Source organism: Haemorhous mexicanus, chromosome 17, assembly GCF_027477595.1.
Source record: "Haemorhous mexicanus isolate bHaeMex1 chromosome 17, bHaeMex1.pri, whole genome shotgun sequence".
Lineage (NCBI taxonomy): Eukaryota > Metazoa > Chordata > Aves > Passeriformes > Fringillidae > Haemorhous > Haemorhous mexicanus.
In genome coordinates, this window is record NC_082357.1 from 1,385,175 (window position 1) to 1,403,306 (window position 18,132).

An 18,132-nucleotide genomic window follows, 5' to 3' on the forward strand; every position below is an offset into this window, starting at 1 on the left:
AAACTTCAAAGACCAGCGCATGCCTTATCTAATATTGCCATCAAATTTATGCCTTATTCATTCCATTTAATGCTAATTTAAAACCTAAGTGTCACACAATGCTCAGTGACGTGCCTTGGTGAATCCCAATATTTGCATCCATACTATTGTCTTTATCAACCAAACCCATGACCTTAAAAAAAGACCACAACTTTTTGTTCAGAAACCCCACGTCCCACAGAGCTCTTTTGGCTTTCACCTCTTGGGCACAAACTTCCCAGGAATATCCAAGGTGCCACTAAGGACACCCAGAAGATGCTGTGTCCTCTCAGTCATGGTGGTGATAAAACAGCAGGGGGGACAAGAGGATGATCAAAGCCATTCTCCAAGCACTGGAATTCTTTATTGGATCTAAATAAAGACAGTGGCAGGCATTTTTGGTGGCCCCCCAAGGGACAGCTGTGTGGGGCCAGCCCTTTGTGACCTGCACTTACTGTGCATGAGAAGAAGGAAATTTCATACTGTAAGGCACCAAAATATGTAAATCATTAGGAAAATTTCTCCACTGAAAGGATGCCAGGCACTGGAACAGGCTGCTCAGGGAAGTGGTGGAATCACTAGAAGTATTCCAAAACCATATGGATGTGACACTTGAGGACATGGTTTAATGGTGGCCTTGGCAGTGGTAGGTTAAGGGTTGGACTCGAGGGTCTCAGAGGGTTTTCCAGCCTTAATGTTTCCACAAGCTCTGGGAAAGCAGAAGGACAAGTCAGCCTCTGGTTGGCTGGATCCCTGAGCTGAGCCTTGGGTGGATCTCAGCAGAATTATTCCAGTTTCCCAGCACAGCCTCTGTGTTTCTGCAGCTGATTCACACCAGTTTCACTGGCAGCTCCCACAGCCATGGCGTTACCCCTCCCTGACCCCTGCAGGGGCAGGTCCAACACGCTGCAATCTCACATATTATCCCCAGTGCTTACCAAGGCACCAGCACTCAGGTTTTGTTTTGGGCTGGGTATTTCTGTGGTCTTCTATTGTTCTATTTTCCTCAGATAATAATCCAGCAGAGCACACAGGAGGTTATAAACACCAAACAATGGCTGAAATGCTCTTAGTCAATGCAAATGCAACTGGTGCAGCAGCTCTGTGACCCTGCAAACCCCGTCACCAACTTGTGCTGCCAAACTCTGTCACAAGTGAGGACATGCATGGGCTCAGCACTCCTTGTTGTTGTTTATTTTGTGTCCTGAAATTCATCCACAAAGGAGGTTTATCATTATTTTCTCAGGAGCCTGAATGAGCTGTGAGACTGGGTCCAGCCCGGGGACAATGTGACCAAATGCCACCGTCCCCGCTCCCGCTTTGTTGGTCAGTCCTGCCAGCCCCAGTTCCACCAGGGACACAAACACATGACTAACTTGAGGCACACATCCCAGCAGAAAGTAAAGCACTTTCTGGTGCCAGTCTGGTGGGAATTAATTTTGTGCTCAGTGCTGTGTTTGGAGGAGCTGGACGCGGGCAGACAATGCCCAAGCACTGCCGATTAATGAACGAGCACTGCAGGAATGCCAGCAGGCCTTGCTTTGTGCTTTCAGACACCAAGAGGCTTCAGAAGATGTCTTTAATATTTAAAATGTGACCCTTACTAAAACATTGTGAATTGTCAGGTGCCTGCAGGACTAAAATGCCCAGCTTGATTAAAAAACAACAACCGTGGTGTTGTATGAGGTGGAAAGTTCATTTTAACAAGCCCTTCTCCAGTTTTTTTCATTAGGATGCAAACATTTGAGGTCTGGAGGATGCTTGCAATAGAACTTGGCCCTGGACAGCCTGCAGCCAGCCCCAGGGTGGGATGGGGGGTCTGCCAGCAGCAGCCAGATCCAGGATGACTTTGCTACAGATTAAGCAGCAGGGGGTCAATCTCCCTGCAGAAAATTGTTGTTTTATCTCATAATGCCTCTTTATCCTGCCCTTTTGTTCCTGGAAGAACAAAGGGTGAATCCTACATCAAAGGTTACACAGCGTCTGGAAACCGCAGCTCTGCACCACAGCTGGGAGAGAAAGTGAAGCCTGTGACATCAGAAATTACTGGTTTGTCTCAAAAAAAAAAAAACAAATACCTGCAGGTGAGTGGGAGCCATGAACCCAGAGCACTCCAAAAGCGTCACAAAGGCAGATTTTCTCACACAGCTCCAGTGGAATTAGGGCATCCCCAGCCAGCCTGGAGCTGACACCCAGCTGTGTGGGGAGGTCACAGCCTGGAGGGGAGGGATGGGGCATCCAGAGGGACCTGGACAGCCTGGAGAGGGGGAACCCTCAAAACTCATAAAGCACAACTCATAAAGCACAACCAGTGCAAAACTCATAAAGCACAACAAGGCCAAGTGCCAGGGTCAGGGCAATTCCAAGCCCCAATCCAGCCTGGGCAGAGAAGGAATCAAAAGCAACCCTGGGAGAAGGATTTGGGCTGTTGGAGGGTGACAGCTGGACCTGCCCTGGCTGTGAGCACCCAGAAACCTCCCTGGGCTGGGCTGAGCCCCAGCGTGGGCAGCAGGAGGGGGGGATTCTGCCCCTCTGCCCCTCTGGTGAGACCCCACCTGCAGAGCTGCCTCCAGGCCTGGGGCCAACAGCAGCAGGACCTGGAGCTGCTGGAGAGAGCCCAGGGCAGCCCATGGAGATGCCCCAAGGGCTGGAGCCCCTCTGCTCTGGAGCCAGGCTGGCAGAGCTGGGGGTGCTCACCTGGGGAGGAGAAGGCTCCAGGGACACCTCAGAGCCCCTGCCAGGGCCTGAAGGGGCTCCAGGAGAGCTGCAGAGGGACTGGGGACAAGGCATGGAGGGACAGGACACAGGGAATGGCTTCCTACTGCAGAGGGCAGGGCTGGATGGGATATTGGGAATTAGGAATTGTTCCCTGGCAGGGTGGGCAGGCCCTGGCACAGGGTGCCCAGAGCAGCTGGGGCTGCCCTGGATCCCTGGCAGTGCCCAAGGCCAGGCTGGACAGGGCTTGGAGCACCTGGGACAGTGGGAGGTGTCCCTGCCATGGCAGGGGTGGGATGGGATGAGATTTGAGGCCCCCTCCAACCCAAACCATTCAATGCCTTCCCTCTCTGTGGGTGGGATGGAAGTAGTGCCAGGCACAGGTGCAGCTCACTGCTCTGGAAAAGGCTGGCTGCTTTTCCCAAAGCACAGCCTTTGTCCCTGGCACACCCAGGCTTGCTGGAGTCAGCCCCAGCCCTCCCTGCCAGCTTAGCACCGAGTGCTCAGAACAACAGAGCCATGGGCTGAGCTGTCACTGTCACATGCAGGGCTGGCAGGGCAGGAGGGACTGTCCTGCATCCACACCAGGCCAGGCACCAGCTCCTGCCACAGCCCCTCTGCTGGAAGACACAGGGTGGGCACAATGACCTGGGAAGTGGTTCTGCCCCTTTACCAGGGCCTGGGGTCAGGTCTGGGCCCCTCTCAAGGCAGACACTGAGGGGCTGGAGGGGGTCCAGGGAAGGGAACAGAGCTGGGGAAGGGGCTGGAGCACCAGGAGGGGCTGAGGGAGCTGGAAAGGGGCTCAGCCTGGAGAAAAGGAGGCTCAGGGGGGACCTTGTGGCTCTGCACAACTCCTGACAGGAGGGGACAGCCGGGGAGGGGGGGAATTGGGCTCTGCTCCCAGGGAACAGGGACAGGACAAGGGGAAACAGCCTCAAGCTGTGCTGGGGGGGTCAGGTTTGACACCAGGAGGAATTTCTCCATGGAAAACATGGTCAGGCCTTGGAAATGGCTGCCCAGAGCAGTGGGGGTGTCCCCACCCCTGGAGGTGTCCAAGGAACAACTGGACATGGCACCCCATGCTCTGGCCTGGGAGATCAGTCAGAGGTTGGACCCAAAGCTCTTTTCCACCCTCAGAGATCCTGTGAGTCTGATCCTGCTCCATACTCTGCAGCAGCCTTTCCTTCCTGCTGCTCCTGTGAGCCCTGCTAATGCAACAGCCCCTGTTCCTGGGATGCTGGGGATGCATCTCATGTGGAGACACAATGAATTTAGCATTTTATCCTGCCAGGAGTCAGAGGTGCAGCACAGACTGGCTCCTCCCAGTGATAAACCTGACAGACCAGGCCCATATCTGTGCCACGCAGAGAAACAAGGAACTATTGTAACTTTCAGGCTGAGAATGAATAAACAATAATTATGACTATGCAATAAAATTATCCTCATTAGCTGAAGGTGAGCACAGACGAAAATCAGATTTAAGCATCACCTAAACCTGGTGAGTCCAGCTCCAAATCTGAACCCTCTGCTTCAAGCCCTGGCATTACTGCTGCTCTCTGCAGCCCAGCTGATGTGACAGGCCCAAAACATGCATCTGATACATGCCAGAGACTGAGTTCCATGAAAAGCACAGGTAATTTGGGCCTATAATTAACTCCAGAGACAAATAATAGCGTTTATGACTCAAATTCACCCGAGGGCAACCACAACAAAATGCTACTCAGCTGAGTCATTGGGAAAATTGGCAGGAGGGTTGGATCCGAACCCAGAGCCAGGATGTTCCCTCCTCCAGAGTGCTTTGAGAGCTCTGAGTGAGGAAGGATCTGAAAATAAACTGAATTTTCTCTGCCCCGTGTCCTCCTCAGCTTTCAGGTCTCATGGGGTGCTTTGCTGGGCAGGGGGAAGGGGGGAAGCTGCCCACAGCTCACGGCATGGCACCTCCCCGGGCATCACCCCCAGGGCTGATGGGCCCCTTCCACCCCCTGGCTGCTCACCCACGCTCAAGGACAGACTTGAGAGATAGCAGGGCATCAAGAAAAGACAAAACTAACTGGAAAAAAAAAGTGGAGAGCAGAAAAGTCCTTCCCCACGTTCCCACAGCCCTTAATCCTGGAGAAACGTATTCGTGTATTAAACAGTTTGTGAGATGATTATGTAAGTGAAATCTCTGCAAATCTTTTGGAAAAAGGAATAAATAAACTGATTACTGCCCCGCTCTCCCTCTGGCTAACCTTTTGTAGATTTAGCAGATAACCAAGAGTGAACGGAGGCCAAAGAAATCGTTTAGAGTTTCACTGCCCTGCCGGCCTGCCCCAGCTCCCCGCAGGGCGGCCGGGGATGCCGGAGCAGGGGGAGCCGAAGCCGCGCCCGCCAGTGCTTCAGGAAACATCTGCTGCAGTTTGGGATGTTGGGAGCTGCAGGAGCAGCTTGGAACAGAGCACGGGGGAGGCAGAAAACCTGTACTGGGGGCTGTGGCTGAGAAGTCGAGTGTTTCCGAGCAAGTCGTGCTGCTGCTGGACACAGGGATGGCAGCCGAGCTGTGGGATCCCGTCCCTCCTGCTGGGAGAGTGTGAGATGCCCGCTGGCCCTCTGCCCCGCCAAGGGCACTGCTGTGATCCACAGCTGCATCCTGAGCATCCCCACCTGCAGCAGAGCATCCCTGCTGACCTACTTGCTTCACCCAGCACTTCCTCTGAGCTGCTGAAGGACTTGCACTTAATGTAATAACAGGAGATGCCATTTCCCCTGGAAGAGGGTGGCTAAAAGCAGCCCGTCATTAATAGCAAGCAATTCTTCCAGCAGTGTATTGCTGTGTCAGAATCGGTCTCACCCCTGTCATTAGAGCACTCTCACTGCCCTGCCAAGGCAGGAAGGCTGCACAGCAGCTGATGGATAAGGAATGCATCCATCATTAATCTTCCATCATCTCCACACTAACGGGATCTGGATGTGCTCAGCAGGGACTCTGACCCGAGGCACCCACGGGCAGAGCACAGCCTGCCTGCCCACAGCCCCTCTCTGCCAAATCCCACCCTCATTCCTCTGCTTCCTGCAGCACCTCAGCTCCCCCAGCCCCTGGGAGAGGATGTGAGAGCTTCAAGGGAGAGGATGTGCCAGCACATTGTGCCAGATCTCCTGGGGGATATCAGCAAAGAGCCCACTAATCCGTTCCTGGGTTCCCACAGCTCTGCCCTCTCTCATGGCACCATCATTGTCCCAAACAGCTTAAACCCAGTCAAGACAAGACTGAACTCTTCCCTTCTCCTTCCAAACCCTCTAAGTCTCTCTAGAGAGAGCGAGGTTTTCCAGGGGGAACAAGGGGACAGGTTTCAGGGAGAAACTTCTCCTCTCCCTGAGAAAGAGGAAACCTCTGGGAAAGGAAGACCTTAACTCAGTGTGTCTGATCCATGCCATATGCTCACCCAAGATCAAGGATCAACTTAAAAGATAGCAGGGCATCAATAAAAGACAAAACTAAGTGGGAAAAAAAAAAAAAAAAGTGGAGAGCAGAAAAATCCTTCCCCATGTTCCCAGCAAGGAAAGGGAAGATCCTGCTGTCTCTGCACATCTTCATCCAGTGCTCTGTGCAGGATGTGCTGAAACACCACACAGCAGAGCTGAGGGAGCTGTGCCACCCTACAGCCAAGACTGGAGCAGCCCTGGCTCTCCCATGTGGAAATCTGCTCAGTGCTGGAATGTCCCACAGACACGGGCCCCTCACCCAGGCAGGGCTGGAGCTGGGAGCCACCAAGGGAAGCTTTGCTTCCTTCCATTACAGCTCCACTGACTTCCCAGCAGTGCCCAGTGACCAGAGACCCCTGGCCACCCCTGCCTTCCCCGTGGGCTTTGAGCCTGATTTGCCCCAAGGCTCTCCAGCTGTGGTGCCCAGGAGTGCCACGAGGTCCCTTCCCAGTGTCCCCCTGACCTGGCGTCGTCATCGCGGGCGATCAGGAGGCGCATGTGGCTGGTGGCCGATGCTGTCCTCAGGATGTCCACAGCCCTGCAACACAAGGACCATGACAGGGCAATCCCAGCTCCCAGCACTGCTCCCCTGGCCTCACAGCTGGCACAGACCCCTGGCCTGGGCAAAGCCTGCCAGCAGCCGAGCTTTGGCTGCATGCCCCATTCCCTGCCCTGGCAGTGAGGCCGAGGGCAGCCCAGCCATATCCTGGTTTTCCCACTTCTGCAGTAAGTGAGAAGCCCCTGACAGCAAAACCCAGAAGACAGCAGAGCAAATGCTCCTGCACAGCCCATGGCAGGGGCCTGGAAGGAGGTGCTCTTTAACATCCCTTCCAACCCACACCATCCCAGGATTCTGTAATTCCCAGCCTGGGGAAGCTTCCATCCCAGGGCCAGCCATTTTCTGGGTTGAAATTCAAGTACCCCTGGCAGGCAGGGCAGCTGCTGGGAGCCAGGCACAGCCTCCCACAGCCACAGGGATGTTCTCATGGACAGCACCAAGCCCAGCTGCTCTGGGGCTTTGGCAGCAGGACCAGCTCCTCATGCTGCTCCCCATCCAGCCTCAGCAGCTGGTGCAGGAATGCAAGGCAGGCAGTGGGACAGCACAGTGCTCCACGGGAAAGGAGAGCCCCAAAGTGCTGGTGCTCCTGTGGAGCTGTGAATGATTCTCTTGGTGGGGAGCTGAGGGGCTGGACCGTGGCTCCAGGAGGAACTGGAGCAGCACTGTCAGGCTCAGGCACCAGCTGATCTCCTGTGCTGGGAGGGCAGGACGTGCTGGGAAGCTGCAGCAGATGGAGTGGAGGTGCCAGGAGCTGTTTAAAACCCAGCTTTTTGGGGAAATGTCTGAGTGTCTCAGATACAATTCGGTCCCTCTTGTCTATTTTTATATTGAAGCTTTCTGTCTGATAATTATCAAGTTGGCTTTTGGAAAAGCACCCGGAATGATGCCCTGGTGTCCTCCACACGACCCACAGCCCAGGCCACTTCACAGAATCCCACAAAAGCAACAGGAATGGGAAATTTCCATTTGGACATGGTACCTCTCGCTTGTAACCCCAATTAGGGAATCTCCATTGACCTCCAGGATCTGGTCTCCTGGCTGCAGGCGCCCTAGAAAAGAAAACTAATGGATAGAAACTGTGGAAAATACAGCTTGAAGGGACTGGGAGAGGCTGGGCAGTTCCCCCAGTGCCCAGAGACAGGATGAAAAAAGCATGGGCTGTTCTGGAGATGCTCGTCCAACCTGTTTTTCCAGATGTCCATAAATTAATTTCTGCAACCTCCCAGAACAGCCCGTGCCAGTGTCCCAGCACTTCCTCTGCTCTAGGAAGTTGCAAAAGTAAATGCTGAAAACTGCAATAAAGCTTTTGCTTAATTCACTTTGAGGTCAAGTGGTTCAGTTCGAGGTCAGGGAGAAAACCATGAGAGGCACTTCCACCTGTTCTGGATTTATTTTCCTTTATTGGATGGAAAAATGATGTAACAGCTGGGGGAAAAATAGATCTTTTTAGCTGAAGTTGTAAAAGGTGAGCTCTGCAGACCCCTGATACCTACTTAGTTGAACATATTCAGAATTAAGTCAGTGACTCAGAGCAGAGCTGAGTTTGCAAAAGGATCTCTGGTCATTTTGGGGCCACAGGGAGGTGGGAAAGGACAGGAAAGTTCTTGTGTGGCAGAGATGGGTTGTGCTCTACACACACAAAGCAATAGAACAGATGCTGAGGAGCCAGTCCAAGGCTACTGTCAGGTGTTAGAACAACTGCCACACTAAAAAAATACCCCCAACCACGGGAAAATCTCCAAGCAAGCACCCAAAATATCTAATAAGGGATGAAAGAAATGTGTGAAATAAATGCCCTCAGTCTGGGCTGCTCTCAGACCTCATGGCACCCTGCCCCGTGCTCCACTCACCATCTGCATAAGCAACACCCCCTGGAAGGATCCTCTTGACATAAACTCCATATTCTTCTCCAGTGAGCTCTTTGATGCCACCAATGACCTTGATGCCTGCAGGAAGAACACAGCACAAAGGCAGGAGAATCAGAGCTGGCACAGGCCATGCCTGAGGGGTGCAGCCCCAACCCTAAATTCATGGAATCATGGAATGGTTTGGGTTGAAGGGACCTGAAAGCCCATCCAGTGCCACCCCCTGCCATGGGCAGGGACACCTCCCACTGTCCCAGGCTGCTCCAAGCCCTGCCCAGCCTGGCCTTGGGCACTGCCAGGGATCCAGGGGCAGCCACAGCTGCTCTGGGCACCTGTGCCAGGGCCTGCCCACCCTGCCAGGGAACAATTCCTAATTCCCAATATCCCATCCAGCCCTGCCCTCTGGCAGTAGGAAGCCATTTGCTGTGTCCTGTCCCTCCATGCCTTGTCCCCAGTCCCTCTCCAGCTCTCCTGGAGCCCCTTTAGGCCCTGGCAGGGGCTCTGAGGTGTCCCTGGAGCCTTCTCCTCCCCAGGTGAGCACCCCCAGCTCTGCCAGCCTGGCTCCAGAGCAGAGGGGCTCCAGCCCTTGGAGCATCTCCATGGGCTGCCCTGGACTCTCTCCAGCAGCTCCAAGTTCATCACTGATGGGAAAGGATCTGCTCCTGCTGCAGATCAAATCATTCCTGGTGACAAGTGTTTCCCACAGGAGATTCCTTCCCTGGGCACACCTGGACAAGCCCCAGGGGTTGGGGACATCTCTGCTCCCCTGCCAGGCCCAGCAGTGTCAGAGCCACCCCTGGGGTGGCCGCAGGTGCAGAGCTGGGGCTGGGGACAGCAGCTGAGGCAGCAGCAGGGAGGTGACCCCAGTTCCATGTGTGACCCCAGTTCCATGTGTGACCCCAGTTCCATGTGTGACCCCAGTTCCATGTGTGACCCCCCTGGCACAGCCCAGCAGCTCCTTGGCACGGGGCTCCTGCTCCCAGAGCCACCACGGGGCCTGGCCCTGGGGCCACGCTAAGCTGGCTGGCAGGAAAAGGTCCAAGAGACTTATTTATCCAGGGCTCATTAGGGCCTGCTTGGAAGTTCCAGGCTATGGGCAGAAGGATTAAGAAGCCTGGCTTTAATTAACAAATCTCTGCCCAGAGCTGCTGGTCGGGCATTTTGCTGCTGAGGCAGGAGGGCAGGCTGGGGACAGGAGTGCCACCAAGGCAGCGCCAGGCCAGCCCTGGCCCGGCTGCCGAGGGCTGCCCTGAGCCCTGGCAGGGCCTGGGCTGTAGGAACAAGGCCCAGCTGCTGCCCTAAATCCTGGGAACCCTTTGTGAAACGGGCAGGAGGGAGGAGGATCCCATAGGGTGTGTGGGAGCTCAGCACATCACTCCTGATGTCCAGAGCTACTGAGAGAACCCTTGGGGGGCTCGGGAGTCCTGGAATGTTGCCAAAAGCACTTGGTGGCTTGATTTTGATCCATCTAGGGATGTGCCACCGATGTATGAGGAAATGGAACCTGTGAGAATCACTCGGGTGTAAATGGAGAAGGGAAGATATCATTATAGGGTGAATCACAAATTTTGGGGTTTTGGTACAGGGGGGTTGCAGAGACAAGATGGAGGAATCAGGGTGTGCCACCAGGCTCTTCTTTCTTCTTCCTGTCTTCCATCTTCTGGAGTGGTGTTGGCATTTGGGGATTGGTCTGGGGTGAGGGTGCAGTTAGTGACGAAGATGATAGGTATTGGGGACAAAAGGTAAATATGATATACGTAGTTTTTGTTATAAAAGATGTGACCACCTTGGGGGTGGGCAGAGTGGCTTTGGCTGCCCTGCTGGTCAGATCCTTCGGGCAGAGAAAGGACTTTATAGATAAGAAATAATAAACAATTCTGAAAACCAAAAAAACCTAGCGTCCAGACTCATCCTTTGAAGCCCAGCGTGCCAGAGCCATCCTGAGCGTGTGTGGGGGCAGAGACAGCCAGCCAGCCCCACAGGGTGGGGATTACTCAGCACGCAGCACCATTTCCATCCCTGCTTCCCTTCTTTTGGTAACCCCAGCTCTGCTCTCCGGCCCCTCGCAGCTTTCATCTGCCTCCAGGGAAAGACTTTGTGTCTCAAGTCACCTTTAGATTAAAGTAGATTAAAACTAAATTATTACAATTTCCCATAAAGACATTTACATTTCTATATGCACCAATTGCTGCTTTTCCCAAGCTCCAAATCCCAGCCCTGAGTGCTGGAGTTTATTCCCTGGGCTTTATGCATTAACCCTTGTGATGCCCTTGTGAGCAGCTGTGTTACTGCTGGAACAGGGAACTCACAGCAGAGCACCTCAGGAATGGGCACGAATATTTTCTAATTTATAATATAAGAGTATAATACTATATTATAATATTATTATAATTTATATTTATAATATTTTATAGTGAATTATAAAATAAACTCATTCAAATTGGAAATATTGCCTCCCAAAAAAGTATCTCTAAGCAGCATGAGCCTCACCAAGGTGTGGGTCAGGTCAGGCACCTGGGCACAAAAGTGGGGAGGAGATGCTGTAAAACCTGCCCACGGCAGGGATGCTCAGCAGGACATTCCTCTGCTCCCTGTGTACCAGGGGATCTCTCTGCTGGGCTGGGCAGAGACACCCCAGGGAACAGGGGCACCCCAGGTATGGGCTTGAGAAACCAAGAGGGGTCCTGCAGAGGCAAAGCCCCATCAGTTCCCTGGATGGAAGAGAGCCTGGACATGACTGAGGAACTCATCCCACGTCTTTCTTCACCCCAAACAGAAAGGAATTAGGAATGAAGAAGCACATCAGACAAATAATATAAAAATCTGCACCTTGCAGAGGCCCAGCCACAGCATCCCCCAGCAGGCCAGTGTGTGCTGAGATACCAAGTCAATAATGACTCATTTCCCTTTTGTGTCTGCAAATCAATTGTAATAATGCCTTAATATAGCTGAGGTATCCCAAATCCTCCTTTATCCCCAACAATGTCAGGAGAAAATCCGATCTTGTTATTAAAATCACTGATTACTCACAGTATTGCTCCAGACACACTCAAACTTGGAGGGGCAGGAAAAATCCCTGAGTTTTAACTCCCTGGTTGGGAAAGCAGCTGGATGCTGCCGAGCTCTGCCCACTACTCACACCCATCACCTCACCAAGGAGGTGCTCTGGGTGCCAGTCCTGCCCCCAAAATCCACTGGAGAGCCCCCACTGGGGCAGGGGGGAGGAGGAGGAGGAGGAGGATGAGGGAGGGCTCACCCCTTCCAGGGCTCAGACCATTCCAGGGGACAGCAGCTGATGGATCCAGGACTGTGGTGGCAGCATTCCTGGGACGATAATTTTTTACATATTTTATAAACATTTACGTCAATCAGATTTCTATTTGGGACCCAGTGTAGGTAAATAACGGCTCTTTAATTATCACAGCATCAAAGTCCCAGTATAATGCTTATTAAGTCATACTTAGGGCCAGATAATCTAGCCTATTTTGGATCCCTCTGTTTAATCTTTCCTCTCTGGCAAAGGTCCTGGAGCTGATGCCCATGTCCCTGGTTTTTTCTCTTTTGCAGAACAAAGTTTGCCAGGAAAACTCCAGATGGACCTGAGGTAAGACTGACCAAGTCTGTGTTTAGGCTCTTAATGATCCTATACATTTCTCCAAGACCCTCAAGCTTCTCTGGTGCCTCTAATCCCACTCCCACTAATGCCAGAGTCACAGTTCTCAGGCTATAATCTCACCTGCTCCTGGATCCACACAGGTCAGGGGGTGTCCTGGCTAATCTGGTTGTTTAGTCCAACTGGGATCATCCTGACCCCACTGCCTGCCAGGCTGGGCACAGAGAGGGGCAGCCTGCTCCCTGCCTAAGCTGGCAATGTTCAATTACATTTCCCTTAATCCCTCTGCTGATCTTGCAGCCCCCGCCAGCTTTTTCTGTCGGGAGGAAGGGACAGGTTGGAGGTGAATCCCTCACTGCCCTGTCCTAAGCAGATGAAGGTCAAGATAATGGGATCTCAGTGTTTCTGAGAAATGCTCCTTAATCAGCACTTCCCTTTGATGGCTGTTCTTTAATTCGAGGTTCAGGTTAGAGGAGCTGCCAGGTAACCCCTTTGAACTTCTGCTGAGGTTCACATGTGGGTTTCCACCGAAAGCCACAGAGCAACAGACCCGCGGCCAAACGCCGACCTGGCAGCCAGCAGTGATGCTGCTCCAAAGGAGCTGCTGGGATAACACCTCACCCTGCCTGGGGAGCTGCTGGGATCACCCTGCATCCCACCTGGGAACTGCTGGGATCACCCTGAATCCCGCCTGGGAACTGCTGGGATCACCCTGCATCCCACCTGGGGAACTGCTGGGATAACACCTCACCCTGCCTGGGGAGCTGCTGGGATCACCCTGCATCCCACCTGGGAACTGCTGGGATCACCCTGCATCCCACCTGGGAACTGCTGGGATCACCCTGCATCCCACCTGGGAACTGCTGGGATAACACCTCACCCTGCCTGGGGACTGCTGGGATCACCCTGCATCCCACCTGGGAACTGCTGGGATCACCCTGCATCCCACCTGGGAGCTGCTGGGATCACCCTGCATCCCACCTGGGAACTGCTGGGATCACCCTGCATCCCACCTGGGAACTGCTGGGATCACCCTGCATCCCACCTGGGAACTGCTGGGATCACCCTGCATCCCACCTGGGGAACTGCTGGGATAACACCTCACCCTGCCTGGGGAGCTGCTGGGATAACTCTGCATTCAGCTTGAGAAATTCAGGAAGGCCCTTTCCCAAATAAACACACTCTGAGCAGACACAGGGATTCTGTAAGCACCACTCATCAGAGAGGGAGGATTAAGCTGCCAGAGGGCAGGGCTGGATGGGATATTGGGCAGGAATTGTTCTCTGGCAGGGTGGGCAGGCCCTGGCACAGGGTGCCCAGAGCAGCTGTGGCTGCCTCTGGATCCCTGGCAGTGCCCAAGGCCAGGCTGGGCAGGGCTTGGAGCACCTGGGACAGTGGGAGGTGTCCCTGCCATGGCAGGGGTGGAATGGGATGAGATTTGAGGTCCCTTCCAGCCCAAACCATTCCATGATTTCTGGAGGATGATTGCTTGTCCTGAGTGCTTCAAGCCTCACAGGAGAGGATGAAGCCAGCAGCTGAGGGCCTTAGGAAATCCACATTATTGTAGCTTCCTCCAGCACATCACAATTTGCTTTGTAGGTTCTGCTAGACCCTGCAAAGACCCTCTGGCCCAGACTGGGGGAAAGGAGAGGAGCTGGAACCCAGGGAAGTGGCTCACAACGGGCTGCCACATCTGTCACTTCTTCCAGAGGTCAGTGATGGCCCCATCAGGCTTTTCTGGGCCTCCTCCTTTAATGAGCTAATCTAACCCAGCAGCTGAAATCCCATCAACTCAACCAAATCCACCTCTGGAGATTAAAATATCATATTCACCAAGTAAAGTCATTTCTCTGAGCTCCCATGAACCTCATGGATGTGGGAAGAGTCAGCAAAGCTGTCCCCCCCCGAGCTGGAAACAGCCAATAATGAACCCCTAACTAATCTCAGGTCTCAGGAAACCTGAACTTCTTTCTCTGGTGACCACTCCGGAGTTGTCCCAAATGGTCATTCTGGGGTCTCACCAAGAGGTCCCCAGCTGCCCTGTGGGATGGTGGGCTGCACTCACAATTAAGGATTAGGGGAAAGACTGTGAAATCCTGATGCAGGATCAGAGATTTTTATAGAGTCCATGGCAAAGCACCACTGGGTACAGAGAGGTCAGAGAAATGCTCTGCCGGATCCCTCTGGGCTGAGTTACATGAACCTGGGATTTGTCACATTCTGATGGATGTGACCTTCTCTTCTCCCTTCTCTGCCATGCTTTGAAGTTCAGAGTGCTGTGGAAGGACACCTGACTCACTCAGTGCTCACTCCCTTCCCCACAGGCCAAACTTTCCAAAGCCAGCTCATGCATCCCAGTCCATCCCAGGAGCACTGCAGGAAGCACCTTCCATCCCCCACTGGGATGGCTTGCCAGGGCAAAACTCTGCAGAGGGGCAGGAGAGTGCTGGGGATTCTGTTTTTCTATTTATTTAGCACTTTAATTGATTTAATCCAAAAAATTCTGAAAGGCCCCTCCCCCTCATCCTGCTGAGGGGGGTGTTGTGGGCCTGGGCTCCTGCACAGCTCCCAGCACTGGCTGCTCACCACTACCATGGAATTAGCTGGAATTTTGACATTCCTTTAATGTCACAGCTGCAAAAGGTGCAGAAGATGCTCAACACAGGCAGGTTTGAGACACAAGATCCAGTGGGACACCAGCCTGCACACAGGGAGGCACATCCTGACCCAGGCTCTGGGGCTGGGGGGCTGTTTGAGGCACAGCCCAGCCCCTGGTTCTCACCCAGGGCAGTCCCTGGTCCTCACCCAGGGCAGCCCCTGGTACTCACCCAGCCCCTGGTACTCACCCAGGGCAGTCCCTGGTCCTCACCCAGCCCAGTCCCTGGTCCTCACCCAGGACAGTCCCTGGTCCTCACCCAGGGCAGCCCCTGGTCCTCACCCAGGGCAGTCCCTGGTCCTCACCCAGCCCCTGGTCCTCACCCAGGGCAGCCCCTGGTACTCACCCAGTCCCTGGTCCTCCCCCAGCCCCTGGTCCTCCCCCAGGGCAGTCCCTGGTCCTCCCCCAGGGCAGTCCCTGGTCCTCACCCAGCCCAGTCCCTGGTCCTCCCCCAGGGCAGTCCCTGGTCCTCCCCCAGCCCCTGGTCCTCCCCCAGGGCAGTCCCTGGTCCTCCCCCAGGGCAGTCCCTGGTCCTCCCCCAGGGCAGTCCCTGGTACTCACCCAGCCCAGCCCTGGTCCTCACCCAGTCCCTGGTCCTCCCCCAGGGCAGTCCCTGGTCCTCACCCAGCCCCTGGTCCTCCCCCAGGGCAGTCCCTGGTACTCACCCAGCCCATTTGCACACTCGTAGAAGTCGAAGCAGTGCACGGTTCGGTCCATCCCGTACGGTCCCATGAGTGTCCTGGGGGAGACAAGGGGGGCAGCCTGCTGTCATGGGCCAAAAAGGACAGAGGCACAGGTGCCCAGCCAGCACACCCTGAGGCACATTGTCCCTCCCAGCCCAGCAGGCACAGCAGACAGCCAGGCTGAGGGACAGCCCCACCACTGCTCCCACACAGGCAAAACCCAGCCCCCAGCCAGCCCCCCCGAGTTTTACACAGATAACTGAGAGAATATGTGCAGGGCTGAGCATCATCCTCCCCACCCAGCAAATCTGCTGGACCTGTCTGTGCTTCATTACCCCAGATTATCGGGGCTGGACAGCTGTGCAGCTCCTGGGAAATGAGATCAGAGCTTGGAGCCGTGCTCTGGAATAAAGCACTTTCACAAACACAGCCTGTAATGAACACAATCCACTCTCAAGGTTTTTAGTGCAGGCAGAGGGTCTGGAAAAGGGGATGCAAGAGCTGCTTCAAGTCCTGCCTGGTCTGGTGGGAGCTTCTCATCACAAGCCAGAGTGGGTGGAAGAGCATCACACACCTGAGATTCCCCCAAGCCAAGTCACTCCCCAAAACATCCCACAGCCTCCCCCTAAACACCTTAGGCAAGGTCCCAGATGAATGACCCCAAAACCACCCTGCCCCAGCCACAGATGCCAGACTCCAATCCTGGAACCACCAGCACTTCTCCTTGGGCTTCTCAGGATGGATGAGCCCTAATCTGAGAAACCCCGACCCAGGTGGGAATCCAGGGCTGAGGAGGCACCAAGGCACTCCCCAGAATCTGAGTGCCAAGAGAGAAGGTGTTTCCCAATCCATATCAGGTCCCAGATCTGAACACGGATGAGGAGGAACAGCAGCGTGGGAAACAAGAGGCTGCTCCAAATCCAGCAGGATGCAGGATAAGAATAACCTGCCGGGACTTACCAGGAGTCCAAAATAAAACTCAAAATATCGAGCTGTCCAGCAAAGCCAGTAACTTCCACCTCCAAGATTCGGACTGGAAGCATTTTCTCCATGTTAAGAAATGCCCCTCCCTGCTATCCTTGGACCACACTGAAGACTGAACAAACAACTGGCCACATCTGGCTACTGAAAAATGTAGCTCGAAGGCACCCAGGGAGGCAGAGCAGCCCTGGGCCCAGGCTGGTTCAGGATTTTCAGGGTATTTCGAGTAAATCACCGAGGAAGTTCCCCGGGCGAGCCCGGCTCAGGGCGGGCGGGCGGGGAGGCACCGCACGGCTGCAGCTCCGGCGGAGCAGATGCCTCCTTGATAGCATCAGCTCTTATCATCATCCCCTGCCAGCAGCTCTTACCATCCTCCCGCTCCGAGGCACGGCCGCCCAGCAGCCCCGAGCCCTCGAACGCCACCAAAGCACGAAACCCGACCAGCGCCGGGGTCCTGGCTCCTCCTGCCACCCTGCCTCCAAACCCCGCTCCGGGGGAAGACGCAGGACACAACCTGGGCTGGAAGTGGAAGCCCCGGGAGCCCCGGGCCCCCTCCCCGTTACCTGCTGATGATGATGGCTCCCTTGTAAAGCACAGAGACCGCGGGCATCTTGCCGGCCGTGCCAGCCCGGCCCTGCCCGGGACCCGCCGCTCTGATTTGGCAGGAATCCGTTAAAGTGATGGGGGGAAAAAAAAATGGGAAAAAAAAAAAATAAAAAGGGGAGGTCGGAGGGCATCACGTGGTCTCCCCGTATGCATGTTAATTCCTCCCAACATTAACACAGATCAGCTCCAAACATCTCCAACTTTAGATTAAAGCTTACGCAAGCCGGAGCCAGCGCGGCCCCTCCAGCGCCTTGGCAGGGCGCGGGGCCGGAGCAGGGCTGGCCCCTCATCCTCAGCACAAGGGGGATTTCTTGGGATGCGCCCTTGGGAACGGCCCCTCCACGGATGGAGGGCGGTGTTCGCTGTGGGAAGGGTGCAGTCCCCATCCCTGAAGGGTTAAAATCCATAGCAAAGCTCTGGAAGCAGGAACAGACTGTGGCACTTACGGGGTTTAGGCTTGATGCTGATTTTTTTTCTTTTAGCATCTTTTCCAGCCCACAGGATTTCCTTCTTAATGCAGGACAAGTTCAGCTGTCCTTGTCTGCTGGAGGTCAGAAGCCTGACTTGCCTCTGGACAGAGAATTCACAGAATGCCCTTCCAGAGAATTCACAGAATCACTGGGCTGGAAGAGACCTCAAAGATCATCGAGTCCAACCCAGCCCCAACAGCTCAACTAAACCCTGGCACCCAGTGCCACATCCAGGCTTTGTTAAACACATCCAGGGGTGATGGTGACTCCACCACCTCCCCGGGCAGAACATTCCAGAACTTTATCATTCTTTCAGTAAAAAACTTTTTCCTAATATCCACCCTGTATTTCCCTTGGTGCAGCTGGAGATTGTGTCCTCCACCCCTGTCTTGGTGCCACCATCCAGCTGGAGAAGCAGCAGCACCCCTGTCTTGTGGGATGGAGGGAATGGAGGGATGAAATACAATTATCCAAGGTTTGCCAGTGAATGGGAATGGACCAGAA

At 54.4% G+C, this 18,132-nt stretch overlaps 1 protein-coding gene across 1 annotated transcript in view; it reads right to left on the reverse strand.

Moving 5' to 3' along the window:
* Positions 1-17,293, reverse strand: part of LOC132335404 (syntaxin-binding protein 4-like) — a 39,873-nt gene extending 22,580 nt beyond the window's left edge. Inside the window, exons 1-5 of the mRNA XM_059861935.1 lie at positions 17,116-17,293; positions 15,554-15,627; positions 8,605-8,700; positions 7,734-7,803; positions 6,659-6,733 (exon numbers count right to left, since the gene is read on the reverse strand). Coding sequence (XP_059717918.1) covers positions 6,659-6,733; positions 7,734-7,803; positions 8,605-8,700; positions 15,554-15,627; positions 17,116-17,162 — 362 coding nt within the window. The 5' untranslated portion in view covers positions 17,163-17,293. The remainder of the gene's footprint in view (positions 1-6,658; positions 6,734-7,733; positions 7,804-8,604; positions 8,701-15,553; positions 15,628-17,115) is intronic.
* Positions 17,294-18,132: the final 839 nt, after the last annotated feature.